Raw genomic sequence first — 22,391 nt, forward strand, 5'->3', positions numbered from 1 at the left:
GTCCACAATCTGAATATGTAAATTTCTTCTTTTAAATATTCAAAATATCTTTAAACTTCAATTCCTCGCTCGTAGTCCATTGTATTTGAAATATTCGATGTAAATAATAGCTTCGATCAAAAAGTCCGAGAATACTGGAGAAATAATGATTTTTATTGTATTTCTTTCTATAAAAAAATATGTATAAGTCAAGAACACGAGCTCTACGAAACATTCTTGGCTATACCAAAGCGAATAAAATTTCTTGATATGAGAATTACAACAAACACACTGTCAAATTCTATACGTTGTACCATAACTTTGGCAACTGTATGCGTATTTTCTGATACTACGGTCCCCGGTTCACAAATGTTTCCTCATACTATGTTTCCTCATACTATGTTTCCGGTTCACGAATATTTCCCCACAAAAAGGTATAATCGTCGTCGTTATTTCTTCAGAAGCTGTCTAATTCCGAGGATGTTCGTAACCTCCGTTCTCTTTGGCATATATTGGCAAGTGTCTCCAGCGTCTGTATCCTGACACGCTCAAATTGAATACCATCAATTTTGGAATGCCCAGCAGATCGTCGCGTCGAGTCATAATCGCTCTAAAAATAAATTCACGTTCGAGGGAAATAGCCTTGGAATATCAGCCCAGCCGACGTTCCGCCAGAAAAATTGGTCTGCTGTTCGGTGCATACCGGCTCGACGAATCATTCCCTTTTTCTTCGGTGTTTTGCTTTTTTGCCTGCGGTCTACCGTGCACGTGTACGCGAGCGCGCGCGCGCGCGCGTGTATTTTTCCCCTCTTTGTCGTTTCCTTACAAATAAACTATAATACAAATATTTACACGCGCCCTGGCCGCGCGTGACGCGAGGAACCTCGGTAATTCCCGGCGCGGTCGGGTCGAGAGCCTCGGAAATAGCTGGGTGTCGAAGGGGCCCGCGAACTTTAGTTTACAAACTTTCCGTACGCATCGATGCATCTTACTTGAATAATGGCAGCGACGTTTCCCCGTTTAAGGCCCGCAGAATGACGTCCGGCTATTCAACGTTCGCGAACGCGCTCGGGCAATATAACGCGTTCCCGTTTCGTTTCTTTCTTTTTTTTTTCCCCGCCCCGTTCGCGTTCTCCGTGCCTCTTCTCTTCGATTTTCCGTGTCGGGAACAAATGCTTCGACAAAGGTAAAAAAAAAAACGAAAAAAATAAAAACGAACGAACAAAAAATCGGAACAGAAAGCGGAAGAAACGAAAGACAAGAAACAAACGTGCTTCGCTGCCGCCGATCCAATCGTCTATACATGTCTTATCTATCGTCTAGAAAATCCTAACAGTATCGAAAACGTCTCGCGACGAGATCCACAATTAAGGAACGACGAGGCTGGATCGACGTCCTTGTCGTCATATGCAACGATCGTCTCGATTTTGTCAAGAGGGCTCCTCCTCTCTCTCTCTGCCTCTTTCGTTTAAGCGTTCATCGTTTGCGTTTCTCGCGTCTGCGAATCGACGAAGTCCCGGTAAAACTCCGCGCCGTTCGCTTGTACGAGAACAATATTCGATTCTCGACGTGTCCTCGCCCGCGTACGCAGTTCGCACATCCACGCCCCTTTCCACTCTTTCGTTCACCTGCTCTAACTCGACCTTTATATATTATTTACAATTATCGAAGTCGCGGGAATACTGACGGAAATTCTCTCTCTCTCTCTCTCTCCCTCCTCCCCCCTCCTCCTCGTCGTTAGCAAGGTAGTCGGGTTTCGTTCGATTCTCTTATTCGTTTCTAAGATGCATCTCTCTCTCTCTCTCGTCGTTTCGAGACGGAACACGGCCGGTTCGGCTCCGCTCAACGGCGATGCTCCTGCAGGATGGCCAGCGCCAGACAAAGCGACAGGCAAGCGAGGCTCGCTGACCGGAAGTGAGCGTGACTGTACTCGGAGGCCCGTGTCACGTTCAACAAAACGGAAGCGTCCGCGATTCCTTCCGACGAGCGTACCAACAGCAACCATTCGCCGGCGTGCGACCATTGGATCGTGTCGAAGCTGAGCATCGTACGGTAACAGGACTCCGTGCCGCCGTCCTGAAAGGTAAACAGAAACACGTGAGCGCTCATAGAATTTACCGACGATCCTCGAATTTTTTTATCCAACAGCGGACTTTCGGCGATTTATCGCGCGCGAAGATTTCTATGGGGATGTCAAGAGTTCGTTGATGCAGCGGGGATGGAATTAAAAATGAACAGATGATTCGAGGTCATTATTATTATAGTTTCTAGGTGATTCATAAGCGAACTGCCCATTTTCTGCATTTATAGTAAAAATGGTCGAACAAAGTACAAAATATAGGAGACGGAAGAATTTATGCAATTATAGTGGAAAATGGTCAAACAAAATACAAAACATGAGAGACAAAAGAATTTATGCAATTATAGTAGAAAATGGTCAAACAAAATACAAGACATGAGAGGCAAAAGAATTTATGCAATTATAGTAGAAAATGGTCAAACAAAATACAAAACATGGGCGGCAAAAGAATTTATGCAATTATAGTAGAAAATGATCGAACAAAATAGAAAACATGACAGGCAAAAGAATTTAAAAATGTTACAGCATTGCTTTTACTGTATTAACATCGTTTGAAAATAGTATTAATATTTTCCTAAATTCTGTTTGATGTAAGAGAAACCGGATAGTTTTGTTTTGCATAAAAATACGCAGTCGATTCATATGCCAAGTATGCTGAACTTAAATTTGTGTAATGTCTTGAGAAAACTCGGGATTTTTCGTATCGTAGCCAAGCGATTTCTTTAAATGCCCACGGACTCTCCTCAGTCCCTTAAAATGACCCTTCACTCCAAACATGATAGCGAAATTTGAAATTATTTTCTGTCGCTATTTTCCATCATTAGATTTAGAGGCGAATGCAATAATGTGCAGTGCAACACGAATTAAATAAAAATATTACTTTAAGAGACACCGAAATAATGACCTTGAAACGAAAGCTACTTTTTACATCGTATTTGCCTCTTGATACGAGTGACTTCACTATTGGAGAAGATATTTTTAGTTACACTGTTTAGGTCACCCCGTAGTTATTGAAAATCCTTGCCGATAACAGAGAAGCTTTCAATTCTTTAAGGCCCTAGTTTCGAACAATTTTCACGAATCGCGTGCACGCTATTGATTTTATTGTTTCAGCAAGAATTGTTTGCTTTAAGGTTTGAACGTTCTATTCGAATGCAAGAAGACTTTGGAAATGCTACATCGAAGTTTTTCGGACTCGATCGAGCATCGTTGGAGTTGAAATTTAATGCCCGAGAAGCACAATCTCGATGCTGCTTGAATTCCCGGAGGGCTGTTTTTATCGTATAATGATCATTAACCCGCTACTCGATAACGTCGATTCCCGACCGTCTTTCTTATCTACTCCGATTCTGCTTTCGTTCTTACGTTTCAACTTCCGCGTGAAACTTTTGCGGGCAAACTGAAAACTTCCCGCGTCACCCTATGTCCTCGCTTCAATTGTCCGTATCACAACTGATTTCCATCGCTTTTTCCTTCCGGACTTTTACTACTTGCTTCTTCCACCGCGAAAGTTCGTCCCTCCGCCGTATTTCTGCACTCAGCGCCCAGTTCCGCAATTAAAACTGTTTAATCTCGTGATCTTATCAGGGAACCGAAAAGTCTTTTAAACGGTCAAAATGATGCCCGATAAAAAACAATCAATTATGAGAATATTTTTCAAAAGACTGCGAGAAAACGTTTGTTGCGGTGCGTTGGAGCGTCGGCTATACGTTGCGACGATTAACCCCTCGCGCTGCTACATCTTTCAGAGCTACGTTGATTGCGACTGTTTCGTCTTTAATTATTTCCACGATGCCGTGACATGATTCCAGTGGCCCGATTGCCCTCGTTTACTTTCATCCCAACATTTCGATGACAGGGGATTCAAATATTGTTTCGATTTAATAGAAATGATTGGCAGTCATATTTATCTTTGAACCACTTGATGCCTTAAAGTTGCAACTAGACCGCGGATTTTATGCACTTATTGTAAAGCTGTGTAGCTGAAATGTAGAAATGTGTTGACGTAAGTAAAATTTGATAACATAAATACACTATTTTCAACTCATGAAAATTGTCGAAAGAAACAATTTACTTTTATTTAAAATAAACGATTAAAGTGAAAGTGCCCAATACACTAAGAAAAGAATATGAAAATTGTTATATAATAACAAAAATGGTAATTTAGTTATGAAAAATTTCATTCGCGCAAAATCCAGCCGTGCCTAAAAGGTTAAGATTAAATTAAAAAAGGAATACAAATATGTTTGAAAGTGAAAAGAAATTTTAAAGAAGATTATTTGAAGCCTTGGAATATTAACAACTTGGCTACGTTGATATAGTATATTTAGAAGATAAAATTTTGTTACGCGTTTTATCAATTGATGCTTGCGAAATTTACGAATATTATGACATATACACGCGTCGTTCGCAGCTAAAAGGTTAATTGCATTAAGTTTTCACAGAATACCATCCTCACAAGTCTGTAAACAGTATCTTTTACTCGTTCGTTATGTAATACACGTCGTAGTCGGAAATTGACGTAAATAATTGTAATGCCATTCATTATAAGTAATATAGGTTCACCCGTACTCCGGGCACTGTTGTGCTGATTCATCCTTGTTAGGAGAATTAGTGTAGTTTAATACAACTGTACTTGTCCAGTCAGTAACACAGTTCAACGGATATTTGGGTTTCTAACTTTGAGCAAACGTTTCTAATTGATCCTCGTAAGCTGAAGACGAAAATGAACATTTCTTCTCAATGCTCATATATAGATTACCAGAAAGTGAATTAAAAAGTACCTATACTTTAAATAGTAATAATGATACAGTTGTGGCTTGTGCAGTAATAGTTGATTCTTTCGAATAAAGTAAGGTAATATAATAATATAATATGAGTTTGGAAACATGTTCAAACAATAAAGAAAATAAAAAACATACCTAATATCTAATTATTCTATGCGATAGAGAAAAGTTGATTTCAATAATGGATTGCATTTGCGTTAAGAAAAAAGTTATTACAAATGACCTCAGGAATTTTTCATTTTTCGATTTCGAGTAAATTTTGGGACATTCTGTAGCAGCAGAACTAGTATCATAGGGTTTCTTTGTAATGAGAAGTAGTATTTTTCAACCGCAAGGATCATAGTGTAGTCAGTCAGTAGCGTAGATCAATCATTGGTCAGACACCTGAGAAAGTCAGGAACCTGATCTCTCATAAGTAGACCCGGATTTTTATGCAACGTCAAAAATTGTCTTCATTAATTGTAAGAAAAGTAAGTCTCGAATAATCACTTGTAGTTTCAAAAATACTCTCTTGCAGTCATTTTAATTATTTACGCATAATACAAAGATATCCCCAAACTCTTCCTTCACAATTTTGTATTTAGCCTAGACATTCTTAAAGACGAGGGAAGCAGAATGAATCAATGATAACACACAAATAGCTCCATTATTTCTCGCAAGCAAAAATTAATCACGCGACCGCTTTCTTCGCTCTAAAGTCAGAAGGCTCTGTCGACCCCTTCAACGCGAACGACGGCGAATAAAATGTGGGAAATATTTCCAGGGAAAATTTAATATTAAAATCGTCAGATGACATTTCGGTATGTTCCTTTGTTAGCGTCTCCTGCTCAAAGAGCTTCAAGTATTCATTTCAACTGAATATACCCTTCATAGCGACCGAACCCAGCCAGCCACTGTCAGTATATCGTGACAGTTAAACTTCGGGAACATCGCGTCGGCTCGAGTAGCAATAACACCGTGCCCACGTGACTCCGACGGTTTCAACGGCCCCGGTGAATCGCCTCTGAGGATGCACACCAACGGTCTCCTTAATTCCAACAAAATGCAGGAATCGTCGTAACGACAACGGCCCCCAGGAATGAGACTCCGTTGAAACGGGGTCAACGAAGAAGCAGCACCAGGCAGCCGTTGAGAAACGCAATTTAACTTGGAAAGAGCATCGAGCACGGCGTGCTGGGGCGGCCTCGACTTTGTCGTTGACGAATTCGTGTTTTCCGGCGACAGCGATTGTCCTTCCCGATGCGGCAGTTATACATCCAACGCGATCAACGTGATTTCTAATCGACGGGACGATGCGCGAAATCGCGACAAATACGCTTTGTCGAAACAGAGAAACGCCTGTTGCGCGTTAAGCTATTCTTTAATTGCTGGATCAAACCCTTCGCTATCTTGTTCAAACACAGTTTTACTTCTACCTATCGCTGCGGCTTGCGATCTTTATAAATTGTAATCTAAACAGAACTCCGCAATGAGGTATTACTTTTTTCATTTTTCTCTTTTCCATCTTCTTACTTTCAAGCTTTGTTTTACATAGCCGCTTATAAAAATATTTTTTTATACATTTATTCTTTATAATATCTCGTCGAATTATACTTTTGTCTCTATCTCTTTCCATAATTTTAATATATATATAAAATTTATAATGAATTTTAATTTCTGTTACGCGTATTTCGTACGACTGCTATTTCTTTATTTAGTTCGTTTTAAGTAGATCTCCGGAGGCCTCTTGTTGTTACAGAATGCAGTGAGAGACTGAAGTGACTCAAGGACTCTACGGAGTTTAAAAGATTTTGTCTACGTTTGTTTCGATGTAATCTTATAAAGATAAGTCCTGCCGCTTTCAGAAACCACTCGGAAAGTGCTTTATTAATTAAAATGATTCTTTAGTTCCTGTGAAACGACAAGGAGATTTACTTTATTTACGTTTTATTATTTGTACCCAGACTGTATTATTCAAACGCCGGCGACGCACTTTTCATTTAAAATACACCGAGCTCGCGTAAACAATCGCCGACTACATTTTAAGTTGTTATTGTTGGGAGCAGACGTTCTTTAAAAGTTGCAGTGGAGACGATACTTTGTTTAAATGACGTTCTTTCAACTTATTGTTAAATTTCGTGGATTTTTAGAGAAACTGTAAATTAAAGGCCTGCTGATATTATAAATACGTTGTGCTTTAAAATGGCGAAGACAAAATGTTCGCAAAATTTCTACAAGATTTTACAGTGTCAATTTAACTGGTATATATCTTGTGTAAAATATTTTTCTCCGAATGACAGCATCGAGAATAATTGTTTCAACTGAACTATTTCAAATAATTATTTCTTATTTTCATTTAAAATTTAACTTGCCGAGGTTTTAATCAGCGTAGCCGAAAAAGAAAAATTAGCGCACCCGTGTCATAGGATATATCACGGGCACAGTGAGAATACGCGAGGCGATTGCATAATACGCGAAATCGGATTCATACGTGCGCTTGCCTATTTTATTTCATTTTTTCGCGACGACGTTGATGCGACTGTTCTCCTCTTCACCGCCACTTTTTATTTGATTCAGAGAACACAGTCGGGGAAACGCCCCGCACAAAAGGCGGATTAACAGATTTCTCTTTTGCTTGCTCTTTTTTTCTGTCGAAGAATCAGGAATAACGACGAAACAGAGAAAGAGAGAGAGAGAAAGAGAGAGAGGGAGAGAGAGAGAGAGAAGCGGGAGAAGAAGGAACAGCAGTGCAGTAAGGAAAGAATCCAGCGTAGCTTTGAAAGGATTTGCTAATGCACCTGTGCACGCGTTTGTTTTGATTAACTTTTAATCTCCTTTGTTTTGCGCGGAAACGTTCTTAATTCCTTCTATCGGAGAACCGGTTGCCCCTTTCCCCCTCCCTGGACCCGTCGAATTTTTATAGAGAAAATTACGTATTTTCTCGGCTCTGTCGCGAATGTCTTACATTGTTCGAGCGCGTGCCATTTCCATGACGATACTCGCCAACCAGCAATATTCGCGTTATCGTGGATAAAGGAGACTCGATCAGATCAGTTCTCTTGCTCGGTGTTAGGCATGATTCGAATTGTTCCGAATAAATATTTATTTAAGAAAATTATCAGTTTATCAATTGTATAAGAATTCATTCTTTTTAGTCGGATATTTTATTCAAATAACGATTATTCGGTATTCAGTCATAAATTATTACATCTATTTATTATAAATTATTCTATCTATTTATTATAAATTATTCCACCTATTTATAAAATATAAATTATTTCACCTATTTATTCGAATGATTCTTTACGGGAGTAAGGAATTAAAAGTTGACTGAGAGGGCTCCCAATCGATTATTTATCGAATGATTTAAGCAAACGTCGATTTGGTTAGGGGACATATTTCACCATCTAATCAACCATATCGATTTACGAATCTTCCAATATAATTCTACTCTTGAGACACCCTAAACACTTTACTAATCGGTAACCAATCATTTAATATCTATTATTGAGAAAAAATTTGTTAGAATATATATTACCATTAGCTTCAATACTATCATATAATTTCTTAAATATCAAATATCTTTCGCGATTAATAAAATCAATGAAATCGAAATAGAAACGAAAACGTAACATTGAGCTAAATTTTGACGACCAAATTTCCGATCGCTAAAGCGTTGAAAAAAAACTCGTCTCGCAAGAGTATAAGTTCGATTATGCAAAAGGGTTGAACGCGACCCGTAAAACCCGGTAAACGAGGTACTCGCTCGAGCAGGAAAATAAAGGCAGCGTTCAGTTCAGAAAAATGGAAGTCTACCACGGTCGGTCGGACAAGTGGGAATAAAAATCGGTTCGTTTCGCCGCCGGTGCCGTGTCCGGATATCGTTAGCAGAATCAGGAAAGTTTTGACACGATCGAAAACTAAAGGAGGACGAATGCGAGAGTTTTCTGATTCGCTTTTAATGCTACCCTACCGTGACTAATTACCAGTCGCCGATCCGTCATAATTAAGAAAGCTTCGTCGCCGGCAAGCTTATTAATTTTTGTCGAGCGGAAGTTGCACGGAACGGTTAGCGCAGCCCGGGGGGAGGGGGAGGGGAGGGAGGAGGGTATTGACAGTATGGCATTCAAAACAGAATCTGGGTCGAAATAACTGCGCTCACCGCAACACGTGCACCGATCTGCGGCGCACCGGGTTTCCCCGCCTAACTCTCTCTCTCGCCGAGGAGCTGCAATTCCACGAATTAATTACCCGCTACTGCAGGCACACCCGGATAACAAGGGATATAGAGAACGAGCGGGATAAATCACGTACTAACTACTATCAGTCGTGCTTTCGACGAAACGCCTCGGAAATTTCACTCGGACGACGGAGAAACTTTCCGATGAAATTTCCGTGGATCGACGCCCCGGAGAACAAAAGTACCGCCACTGGCAGCGCTGGCTTGGAAGGAGTGGTGGGGTAGAGAGGGGGGGGGGGGGGGAGGAGATGGAGGAGGAGGAGGGTGGTGGTGGTGGTGGTGGTAGCGACGATGTCTTGATGTATTTGCACACGGCCAACAATGAGGTCGTTCGGGGAGACGCGACGAAAGCAAGCACAACACCGTGACGCGGAGCTTTTCCAACGAAGATTGTTTGTCCGCGAAGTGCACCGTCGCAAAAGAACTTTCCGACGTTCGACGATGAAGGGACAAAAGCCAAGCTTTGGTTTCGTCTGGTTTCTTCGTGGATTGTTTGGAGCACGTTGTCCGCCCGCCGCGACTAGTGATTGCTAGTTCCTGCTCCTTACCCGTCGATTAAGAAAGCAATTACACAGAGTGTCGGATCAATTGGCGACCCTTAATTGTTCGGAACACAGTGCCGACAAAAGTCTATGCGAGCGCGGATGCATTGTACGAGCGCACGCGTGAATTGTATAGATCCATTCGTGTTTCGTTTCACAAAAATTTAGTAACTATATTTTCGAGTAATAACGATAACGAGGTTTGATTTTTAATGATTTAACGTTGAATCTTTATTTAAGACTGGTAATAATAATTACGGTAGTCTGTGTTGGCGTAATCAATTTATGCAGTTTTCAATCCACGAGAATTGAGAATTATTATATGCAGGTCTAACAGCAATGATAAAGTCATGTATGTTTCATTTTATGGAACTGAAGTATTATTCATATTACGTAATACTTATTTAGTGCATATGCGAGGCAACAATAGACAGGTTATAATGCTATGTGACACATTGGTATTTATGAAATAGTAAATCATAACCCCAGTAGTGGTACAGTGCGTTATTTAGTCAGACAGATGAGCGAAATGATCGAGTAAAGTAAGTAGCATCTACTTGGATAAATGGCATATCTCTCTTCTATTTATCCTGGAAAGTAGAATGAAGCTGCAGCTTTACGAGACCCGTAGAATTAGAGCGTCTGTTTGATATGGGAGGTAGAATGGAGTCGCTATTTGAAGAGACCATTGAAACATCTCATTTATTGTGGTTGAAGAGCGGAAAATTGAAGCATGCACGTCTAGACAATTGGAATTAGTTCTGTTTTATCACATAGGTAAAATAAGAGGTCATTCTTGTTAGAAATAAGTAAAATAGACGCTTCTTTCTTGTACAACTGATAGACGCCATAATTTTATATTTTTAGGTAGCTTTCTTAAAAGAATTATATGGAAGATAACTTTGTCGAATATTCAGTATGCGATACGGAGATCTAATGTTTAGATAAAAATGTCATCTGATAATATTTATTGAATTTTTTCATTATATCAACTATTTTAGACCCAGGTGTCGATTAAGAGATTAAGATCATCATTTACAACGTAAAAAACATCAGGTTCTTCGCATACTGTACTAAAAACAAATAACTCTACGAATTCATGTATTTCGTACGCATACATTTTTATAACTTTCTACCAAGAGTTACAATTTTAAAAAGGGATAACTGTCTAAAAATTAGACAAAATTAATTCTATATATTTGCAATATTAGTGAATATTATACTAAACAAATTTTCTTCATTATCATTCTTTTCGAAATTCATTTATATTTCAAAGTATCCAGTGTCGACAATTTTAGCTTCTTCTTAACCAAGAATTTTTAAATGTTATTGCAACATGTATAAATAAACCTTGTAAAGGCCACTGTAATAGATTTTATAATTTCCTCGCAGAAAATCTCAAAGGAAATTAACCCCTCGCCATATTTTGACGTTAGTCTGGCTCGTCATAGAAATTTTTATTAATATCGTGTTAAGTACGAATGTTATTTCGTTCTCTTAAACCGGAAAATGAAATTCTGTCCTCTCGTCGTCAGTATTTAACCATTTAAGTAAACGTTGACAAACGCAATAAATATTTTTCCTTTTCTCTAAGAAACTATTACAATAGAGAAGGTGCGCATCGTTGTAACTATGAAGAAAATAGTACGGCAAGGTATAAATACAATTTACACTAGAATATCCCCTTAAGTGAAACAAAGCTGCCAATGTTAATTACAGCGACAGAGACTAAGGCCGACAAACCGCGTTGCGTTTGTTCAACGGTTTCGTTGAAAATCGTGCCAGACGATTTCAGCGGGTCGAAATAAATTTGGTAAACAGTTGTAAAAATGGCGTTGAAAGCATTTCGTTGGACTCACCTCGACGGCGAGCGCTTGAATTCCGTCTTTGGGTGGCGCGCCAGGCAGGTACACGTTCTCCTCGGATATCCACATCACTTTGGTGTATCTGGGTTCCGCGCAAAACTCGACAACGATGCTCAAAGGTTCGCCCTCCTTCGCAGTCACCGTTTGACTAGGCGGTTGAACTATGGGTCCGCCTGGAACAAAAATTCCGAAATAACCTGGTTAACCCTCGTCCAGCGAGAACGCGCGGGCCGGGCAGAGCCAGCCTTCTTTGTCGGTCGCCGAATCGTCCCTGTGTGTTCCGTTGCCCGCAAATCCGCTCGGCTTCTACCGGCTCGCAGGTAGCTTTCGTCTTCTAACTGCGTAAATATATCAGCGTGCACCTACACGAGACGCTCGTATTTCTCGTTAAATTACAGGGTAACTGTTTTCCGAGTGGCTATCGAGCTTACAGTGGAAACAGAGCCTCGAATTACTTAAGCGGAATAAATGAGTGTCTAATAAACTCGTATATTAATCTGACGTTTCGCAGACTCTTTTCGTAAGATTTATAGGCATTTTAGGAACGAAACGAATTTTTTCAATAATATTTGGAATACTGACGTACGTCACGGTGATCTACAGTGACTTTAAAATCGTACTAAACTAGTAACGAAATTTCAACAAAAATGTAACCTAGATTCTTATTCGGGGTTCCCATTCAATTGCCAGTTTTTGCGTTCGACTTTAGAGACCTCTCCAATTATTTATTGCAGATTATCTGACGATGGCGCGGAACAGATAAGCCATAGAGCGTTTACACGTCCATTTGTTAACCATTTTTTGAGCTATGACCGGCGGACGTTGGACGACCGAGTGAGAGAGAGGGATATTTATTTGTAGACTGCGCAACTTTTTTTTTCTGGGAAAAAAAGAAGACAAATGTATTTACGGTCTAGTTTTTTCCGTGGTGCGTCGGCTACGATCCTATGGAAACATCGACAGGACCTTTTTTACGCGTGTCGAGCTGCGGCGAGCGCGACACTTTTGATTTACTCGTTTCATGGTAGCGGCGGAGGGGGAGATGTTCCGCAGTCCCTCGGCAAATACGAGCGAGAATGCACGATGATCGAAACAAGTCTCGATCGCTCGACAGTGTTGCCTGCTGGCTGACTGGTAGCGGCATAGAGGCGGCGCGGCGAGACGTAACGTAACATCGTCCTGCGTACCCCCCCTCTCCGCGCAAATTGCAGTCACGGGCTTCTCGATATCAAAGCCTGAAGGCGAACGTGATTTCCGGGACAGCCTCGGCCTAGTCTCGTCAAAGTATCCTGTCGTTACTGGATCGATTAGCGCGCAGCGCTGGTGACGAGTCGCGTCGCGCGATTGTCCTTCTCGAAAAGCTTTTCGAGTTTGCCGGATTCAAATTCCATGGTTATAATTTCAAAATTTTTAAAGAATTATTCAATTGGTGAGAAAACAAAGATTTCAAGTTAACTGCTGTGAAAAGTAATATTCTACTGATTTTCGTTGCATACGACATTTTAATTAAAAGTTTGAGAATTGAAATGGTAAACCAAACTTATAGGTTATTAAATTATAACTTATAAGATTATTTAATTCTTCATGCCAAGTGTAGCACTTAAAAAATGATGTATTAATGTATTTCGAATACGGTGTTGGAAATAATGAAAAGCACAAATTAAATCGTAAAAATTCAAGTACTTTAGGTATTTATTCTATATAATAATTGTAGGTTACAAATAAAATAAACTGAGATAAAAATGAAACTGGTGCTACAATGTACAATGTCGAACCTGATAACCGATCGAACATTCATAGGTGCCTTGAAAATTGAATATTTTCTAAAACTGAAAATTCTCGCAAGTCTTTTAAATTGAATTTTCGTCCCAATATTTTCTTTTGCATGTGCAAACTTGTCCCACTGTGAAGATCCGTGGAAAAATAACTATTTCTCTATATTTTCATTAAAGTATGAACAATACTTGTACGATATTGGAGAAAAGTGTACGCGAATAAATTTGATACTATTTTGTTTGATCAAAGTGCAGCGTTTATAATCGCAACATGCATTTAAAGTGGTGACCGTACGCCGTGACGTTCGCAGAATAGAAATACACGAGAAAATCCTGTATCGATGAGAGATCACTGCAAACGATAGCGACACGACTGACCGGTTCCTGTTTCAACATTATCGCGTCGGCGATACTTTCGTAGATCCGATTCTCTCCTGTTCACTTTGATTCGGTTACACGAATCTCGCGTACCGACACTCGCTTTGTCACATTCTCGTCTTCGGGCCAGTAAATTCTATTATTCTGGTCTCATTGCTGCTACGCCCTGGATTTTACGTATGCGCGGGTGCGCGGATACACTCAAAGAAGTATCCGTGGATGGCAGATAAACTGATTAAATGTTCAGCATTTTTCAAAGAGGAGCATTTAGAAACATTTATTGCCGAGGGCGAAAAGGAACAATTATGGTCAGTCCGATAAGTTTGCGTATATTGTTCGAACGAAATTTCTTTATAGTCGCGCCAAGCAAAGAAAATATTTTAGGAGTTTTTAGGGGGATTAGTGTTCTAGGCAATGTGTAAATTGTTTTTAATCACTTGCACTACGACTCCTCTCATCCTGTGTTCATTAGTACTAATTTGTCCTTAATACTGTCCTTGATAAATAGTAATTTAATATAGTATAGTAGATAATCCAGATAATTTTTGTTTCTTCCATTGTCTCTATCTACTTTCGTTTCTAGACTTTGATAACAAAGGAATTCAATTTTATTTCGATTTAGAAAAAATTCATAATATTCCTATTTAGTAGATTTTGCATGGAATCTTTGTCACGAGTTTCACTCGTTATTATAATGCAAAGGGTTAAAAATTACTGTGGGGATGATACAAATTTTTTTTAAATGATGTTATTTCGATTTATTTATCTGAATCTACAATAAAAAATTTTAAAGGTCTGTTTTGTAGATCTCGTTGTATTTTTCTGTACGCTATTTGTTTATATTTATTGTTGAAATACAGTTTGGAACTCTATTCGAAATTGTCTGGAAATCGATGTAACATCCCTTCTATAAGCATGATACAAATATCAGAGGTGCACACCAGACATTCTTATCTTGTAACTCATAAAATACAGAACGTCATAAATTCACCTTCCCCGCGAATATGTGTCTTACATTGTTATCGCTAGACCGCGAATCTTTATGCAATTTCTCACTTTTATGCATTATTTTCGGAAAACTTGGAATAAGAAAAATGTTCCTCGCGACAGGTAAAAGATTTCATGTTGACAGCATAAAATAATAACGGGATTAACTTTCGTCGCGCGAGCTCTGCACGATGCGTATCATAATTTCCAGCAATTTTCTGTAAATTTATAATTTTAAAATTTATTATGTTATCTTAACATAACCTTGACATAACCATAAACTGTTAATAACTGCCTTTATTCCGATTCCTAGCAATTCTTATTATAACGTCTGTCCAATGAAATAAATTTAACGAACAATTGTTATCTGTAAATACACGGTTCACAAAATTCCGTTTCGTTTATGAATTTTCTGTCATGCAAGTTGTTCGATAGGTTTACTTTATCGTTTATTTTATTTTATTCTTATGGAAGAAGATCTCTGAGAAATGATTCATGGACTCAAGATATTGTATAAATTAATTGCCGAATATCTTTAGTCAACAGGATGTAATTTGACTTAATAGTTTTATTGAAACTTTCTCACTCTGCCGAGAAGGTGATGGTAATATTGAGTTCGGAGCTTTGTGATAGATTGAATAATGGTTTCCTTGAATTATGAGAATTAATGGATTGCGGCGCTTCCTTCAGCATAGTCGGTAATATAATTCCATTCTGACGTCGTCGAATTTATCTGCGATAGAATCTTAAATAATTTGCGATTGATCTGCTGGAACAGAAATTACTGACGAAGATGAATATATATATATTCCTCTAAAATATATTTTCCCCTTGTCTTATTATTCATGTTTCCATTTAAAACGTTTTACGATCGAATTTTAGGACAATTGCTATTAACGCCGGTATTAAAACTGAACATTTTTCATGTAATTAGTTAAAAGAATTTTACTTGAAGTTACATGTTTCTCGATCAGACAAGGAAAATTGAAATGAATCGACTCACGTGATTAAAAGGTCATAAATAATTTATTTCTCTTTATGAAGTCGGGTTTCAATAAAGGAAAGTTCAACGTATTAACAACAAGGTAAGCATCTTTCGGCGGGATGATTGGTACGAGTTCTAACTCTTTACCAAATCATTCGCATAAATCTCGCATTTATAAGCGTATCTAGTAATATGTCCAGAAATTCAAGAGACAAGCGGTATGAAACGAATGGAGCAGACAAATCACGTTATACCGGAGTCAAGTGCTTAGGAAAAACTGGTATTGATTCAGTCATTCATCTGTCGAGAACTGATTTCATAAAATCGATGCGAGTCTATTCGTTGCTGACACAGCTTTTCAAATGTATACCGTAATTTCTGCCGTAGTCACGCTGCTCGAGGCTCCACCGAGCACAGATGAGGCGGAGCGCTTGCGCCCCTTTGCCGTTCCGCCAGACCTGTCTGCAGGTCTCGCGACCATGAAGAGTCTTATCGAGGCTATGATTGGACAACTTGCCGCTATGACGAACTACTCGATGTCGCATCGGTAGCGCGTTGCTCCTGCACTTTAGCTAATTGAAGCGTGGATGCCCGGCCGGTTAGCCGCGACGATTTCCGTCTCTTTTTCGCTAGCTACCACCCGCCCTCCCTTTGCGCCGGCATCCCGTGCCCGCGGTGCGCTCCTTTCAGCCGCTCTCATCTGCATGGATTTCCTGCTTCGTAAAGCAAGCTTTCTGACCCTGGTTGGCCCATCTGCAACGGTGAATAGGAGCGGAACAGTACACTCGGCCGTGGCTGCTCATGAATATTCCTACGACTGAAATTACTGGAATACCTTCGCCGTGCCTCTTGTTTCTGCGGCAAGGATGAAAGCACAGACCGTCTGTCTCCTTTCCCCGTTCCTCCTTCCATCAAACCTGTTCCACCTGTGCAACCGTTTTCATCCGCCGTGCGTTTCGATACAAGGAAAAACCTCGATGGAACATGACGGACCATATGATGCGCAGTTTTCTGTTTCGCTTTTCCCGTCGGGTTCATCGGACTTCCGGGCCCTTTATTCGTCGTTGGAAACGCTTCTCTATTTAGAAAGATTTTTTTCATAATCGAGAAGTATTCCGAGAACTTTTACACAATGCTGGGGGGTTGTTAGAAGTCGCTGTATCGAATTTTTATCAGTGATCGGACGAAGTGTATTTATTACTAGATATCGCAGGTCCAAACTTCTTGCAGGCACTTGCAGAAATGCGAACAGTACTTTCGCGTTTACTCGATTTTTAGCTGAAGCTATAACTAATATTCCAGGTGGTTCACTTGAGTTAAATTATTCTATCAACGCTATTTTTTTATTTTGTCAAGGTTGCCGATTCTCTTTTTTAACATTTTGACGGATAAATAAAAAGTTATGTAAATTATAATAGATATTTAATAGAAATTTAAATAGGAAATTACTTTAATTCTAATTGACTTTTAATAGAAGTTTAAATAGGAAATTACTTTAATTCTAATAAATTTTTAATAGAAATTTAAACAGAAAATTACTTTAATTCCAACAGATTTTTTAATAAAGCTTAAATTTATGTATCTTGCAATGGAACTCAACTTCGCCCATAAATTAGGAGTAGAATTACGTTCCTTCATTCTTCTCGAGGTATTAAATTCATGTATTTTTCACGGACAGTTTTAACCGCGCTGTCGACGCTGATAATAGCGACTAAAAATAGCGTCTCCACAAAATTGTCTTGAGAACTGTCTCTGACGCATCAGAGTCGGGTTTTCATATATTTTCTTGTCAGTAAAGTTCACGGAACTCGAATGGAAGCGTACTGTTTCAGAAAAAAAACGTCGAAAGATCGATGAAACTCGTCTATTGCTTCAAGGGAGTCGGGTGACGGTAAGAATGCGCTCGGTTGAAATTCTTAACGTGTCATCCGAGGACTGTGTTTTAATCAAGTGACGGGAAGTCCAATTACATTCGCTTCTTTGATGTCAACGAGAACGAGGGAAGTGTCACCGATTCAAAATTTCAAGAGTATTTGATACTTCGCTTCGAAGACCAAGTTGACGCTCTTCCGCCGCTGTTTGCTGACGGAAAAGTAAAAGTGATAGCTATTTGCAGATGTTCTTAAATATTCTTAAGTGTTGCCATAATGACTGAATTATGAAATCAAAACTTTCTCCGCGTGACGCGAACATTGATTTCGCGCGATAACATGTAAATAAAATGCGCGCTGCACATTTTCCGCTGGTTACAATTTTAAATCCGCGCTTTGTGCGGTCCCCAGGCATCAGTCGTAATTTTGAATACAATTTTTATGCAAAGCCAATTCTTCTACGACAGGTATGCAAAACAGTTTCCCCTTGAAGTCTGTTGACAAAGTCGCGCGGCCAGGATTAATCTCGAAATCTCGGGTAAATTATTTGTCCTCCCCTTTGAGACGTTCCCGGCGAGTCGCGAGCATAGATGAAGGCATAAAAGAAGCCCGAAGTAACCGTCGGTCGTTCCCTTGAATTTTTTACGCGGCACCGCCGCATGCGACCCACACGTCCTGCTGCATTATGGAAATTGCAGTTAAGCATGTGAAGAAATTCTAGATCTTCCGCGTTCGCATTACAATTTGAAATTCTCGCGGCTATGAATAAATGAACCGAACGAAGTAAACTGCGATCAGCCGTGAACACGGTTCGTCTCGAGGCTGCGACCAATTTGCTCTTTAATTTTTCCTACGTTTTTCGTATAACTGCTGTTTCAATACGTGTTCGATCGTATGGAAGAGAAGTAACTGTATATTTCGATTAAACGTCTACTATGAAATAATGGTAAAACTATGAAAAATCTTATCTTTAAAGTATCTTAACCTTTTATCTTAAAAGTATCACAACCTTTTATCTTAAAAGTATCACAACCTTGCACTATAATATCGAGTCAGACATGTGACGAACGTTTCGTGCACGATTCGATAAATGTGGCTTCCCAATCATTTCTATTAAATCGCAACGAAATTTGAATCCTCTGTCATTAAAATCTGGGAATATAAGTAAATGAAGACAAACGGGAAACAAAACTGGTCACGTGACATCGAGAAAACGATTAAGGACGAAAAAGTGGTAGATCTGAAGGACATCGTAGTGGCAAGGGATTAAAATGTAAGGAAGCCTAGGAGGAAAGAAATCTTTGAGTATAAATTGTATGGTATAAATAAAATTAATATAGTATAAATTGATGAGAATTAATGCTATTATTTCGTCGCTATTCCTCCCCTAGATTTTAAACACTGTTTCAATATCGTCACAAGCAAGCGAAGCGGGTCTTACGACTTCGCCAAACTCGGCATCCGAATTTGTAATATTCGAGGAAACGACACGTCGATTACCGTGAAAAATGTTCCAAAGGTAGTCCGCGATTCTCTCGGTACGGCTAACGGCGGTTCGAAGTAACATTCGTGAAGCGAGCCACCGGCGGAGACAAAGAATTTCTCTCGTACGCACGAGTCGGATAATTCGTCAAACACCCGGGGCCGTCGGCTCGAAGCTTGACTACAAACCAAGATCGACGAACCGGAAAAATTGTCCCGTCGATGGTCCCTCGGTAGGACGACACCGCGGCAGTCACGGATCGAACTTCCAGAGTCAGGAGAGCACAGCACGCGAGTCGAATCGTCCTCGCGGTCGTCGGCCACGGATAAGGGAGAGATCCGTTACTGTGACGGTCGTTCTTGTCGAAACTTTTTCCGTACCGGCACCGAGGAATGAATCACTGTAGCCGTCGCAGCCATTGCCCACGGCTCATTTAACTTGCTAAGAGGCACTTTTCAGGAACGCGGCGTCGTTCCGTACCCGACGTCGTTCCGGACGCAGAAATTCGACCGGACGTATCCGTTTTTCTTCGGGCAAATTCTGACAATGCGCCCGCCGACCCTCTTCTTCCTCCTCCTCCTCCACCCGTCTCTCGTTTCTGCCGAGAATCTTTCCCCTAGTCGGGGGACGTCTTCACATTCGCGCGACGCGCGTTAATAGGCTGATAATTAGCGAGCCCCGCCACCGGAAAAATTGCAATTCACCCGAACAAAAACGATGTCGCCTAACCGGGCTCCCCTTCGGTGCTCGGTCCCTTTAAACCAACAATGGGACACGCTCGAGTGACATCTGCGAATCTGAATGCGGATCTACAAAAGTTTCGGGTATGTAGTTCTTTTAACGTTACGTGCGTGTCTTTTGTTTAATTATTCGTATTGATGGAGGGCAACAGTGGAATGGTTTAAGTGAGAATTATGTATGGTCGAGTATCTCGGAAATTGTTAGAGTTGGAGGTGCGATTTGAACGCCGAGATACATTTTTATTAGAAATCTGGTCGAACAAGTTATTAGGTTGGAAACTATGAAACGGGCGTTCTTGTTTAGTCTGTGCTCAGCTGCGGCGCCCGTTTCATAGTTTCCAACCTAATAACTTTTAGATATCTTAAAGAGTACTTTGATTTTTATTCTCGAAACCTGTACGCAAAACAATTTGTGTGAACTTGCGTGCATAATGAAGTTGTAAAATGTTTGAAATAAGTATGAAAGCGTGTCTTTTTCGAAAGTGATCGAAATAAATTTGTATTTTTTGAGATATTAGTATTAGTTTAGTAAACAATGTCTACAATGCTTTTTAGGAAATAAGTAGGTAAATTATTCGTAATTCTAAAGAATCGACTGAATAATGCAAACGGTGAAAAAGCTACTTTTAAATAGCCATCGTGTGAAATATTGATTTCGCGTTAGACAAATGTACACGACCGCCGGAACATGGTAAGAAGTGACACATTTCTCGGGACTAAAAAGCTCTCGTAAAAAAGCGATGCAAATAAAGGAAAATCGTTCTGGAAAATCCCCAATAATAGTAGGGTCGCCTGCATGAACGAGGCAAAGGTGAATATTTAAACTTCAGCTTTATGGGTGGCAGTTTTTATATTTCTTTTTATGGGATGAAAACCAATTTAATTCCAATGTGAAGCTGTAAATGGCCTCGAAAGCGTTCGTTCACTGCGGGGAACGCGAGCATTAATGCGCAGCAATAAAAGCAACTAAATGCAGATCTTTGAGAATGTAACAATCTCTGTATTCGAATCAAATTAACATACATATCTCAAGTAGCTCTATTTCTCATATTTAAATCAATGAAAAATTCACAGCAAATCTTTAACGGAGAATTTGATGTTGTAACAAATCAGTTTTGGAATTTTCGTATCCGAAGATATTCGAAATAATGAGACGGGAAAGAAAGATATAAAAAAAGATATTGATTAAAAAATATGAGTTTGAATTTGAAGAATATTAGGTAATTCTAATCAAACTAATTGTTCTTTATGTGAGATAGTTAAACCGGATGTATATTTTTTAAGGTACTCCTCCTAGATATCTTAATTTTTCTGCAAACGTTATAAAATACGCGAAAATCTTAATTAAGCACGTTCTTAGATCTTAATTATTTCCATGCTTCGTTTATATTATTTCCTAATATACTATTTCCATTTATACTTTTTCCTTTATGGTAGTTCCTAATAATACATAAATCCCGAGATATTTCTGGGCACTGTAAAATATCTACAGTTCCATCTTCCGAATAAACTCGTGTTATTCTTGCAGCGTACACAGCTGTGTTATCATTTTGAAATATCTACTCTTATGTATCTGCTTTCTGTGCATATTTCGATGTTTGCTAATTAATGATATTTACGTACGATTTGCTACTCATTCTCGCAGAATGCAATAGTGCAGAAATAAATAGAATAGCCTTCCATCCATAGTATCCTATACCTTCTTACACCATGATACCCTCGATACCAATTTTCCAACTCTGCCACAAGGTTTCTTCTTTCCCTCGATCATGAAAATACTAATTTAGGTTAGATAAGTTCGTAACAAAAATTTTGTAATGCAGCTACTATATTAAATAATAGAAATAAATAAAACCAGTAAAAATATTAATAAATTAATTTACGAAATATTAATATAATGCTGGAAAATATTTAACATGTTCCTACAGGGCATCGTGCTATATTCAAATACAAAAATTTTACACACTTTGACGGTTTTAAGAAAAATTAGAAATTCATGAGTGTTTTACAGCTTTGTCGCGGCATGCAACGCCGCGGTTCACTCCTATCCCGCGGTCGGCACACATTCGCCGTTTCTAGAAACGAATGCTCAACGAATCACGGCACCAACGCGGAAATTCGATTAAACCATTCCCTGAGCAACGGCGGAAAGATATTTTTATCCACGTACACGCGCGGGCACCGGGGGCTTCCGAGTTTAATCACACCTTGTTTCCCGTTGTTCCGGGGCGCAGCTACGTGTCCGGGCTCGGTATCGATCGAAGAATCGCGGGGTTTAATTGCGCGGGTATTAATTGCACAACGATTTCAGCGAATCACGATTAAGTCTCTGTCCCCTTTTCATACGATTACCGGTAATTTTGCAAATTGCATCGCATTTTTACCGTAGCCCGTACACCCGCGCCCAACCGCGTTAAATATTCGTTTGATTAATCGCGACTGCTCGCGTGCGGGTGTAATAGGGCAATTTTTAAATTACCCGACCCCCTCACCGTTGCCACCCCCCCCCCCCCTCTCCCCGCGCCGGTAGCATTACCACTAATTAAATAGTTTCTACGCCGGCGGCGCGAGGGATGCTTTCCCTCATTAGCGTTTTTCCGATGCTGTGTGAAAATGCGAAAAAAAGAGGGGGGGGGGGAGGGGGACACAGGGCGCGAGCGAGTTCGTCAAAAAACATTTGGATCTAATCGATTGGCGCGAT

The 22,391-nt window shown here is 39.8% G+C and overlaps 1 protein-coding gene across 1 annotated transcript in view; it reads right to left on the minus strand.

The window, feature by feature from the left end:
- Nucleotides 1-1,785: 1,785 nt before the first annotated feature.
- Tei (irregular chiasm C-roughest protein teiresias) overlaps nt 1,786-22,391 on the minus strand; it is a 421,356-nt gene continuing 400,750 nt past the window's right edge. Inside the window, exons 9-10 of the mRNA XM_078187331.1 lie at nt 11,466-11,644; nt 1,786-2,055 (exon numbers count right to left, since the gene is read on the minus strand). Coding sequence (XP_078043457.1) covers nt 1,822-2,055; nt 11,466-11,644 — 413 coding nt within the window. The 3' untranslated portion in view covers nt 1,786-1,821. The remainder of the gene's footprint in view (nt 2,056-11,465; nt 11,645-22,391) is intronic.

This window comes from Augochlora pura, chromosome 7 (genome assembly GCF_028453695.1).
Source record: "Augochlora pura isolate Apur16 chromosome 7, APUR_v2.2.1, whole genome shotgun sequence".
Classification (NCBI taxonomy): domain Eukaryota; kingdom Metazoa; phylum Arthropoda; class Insecta; order Hymenoptera; family Halictidae; genus Augochlora; species Augochlora pura.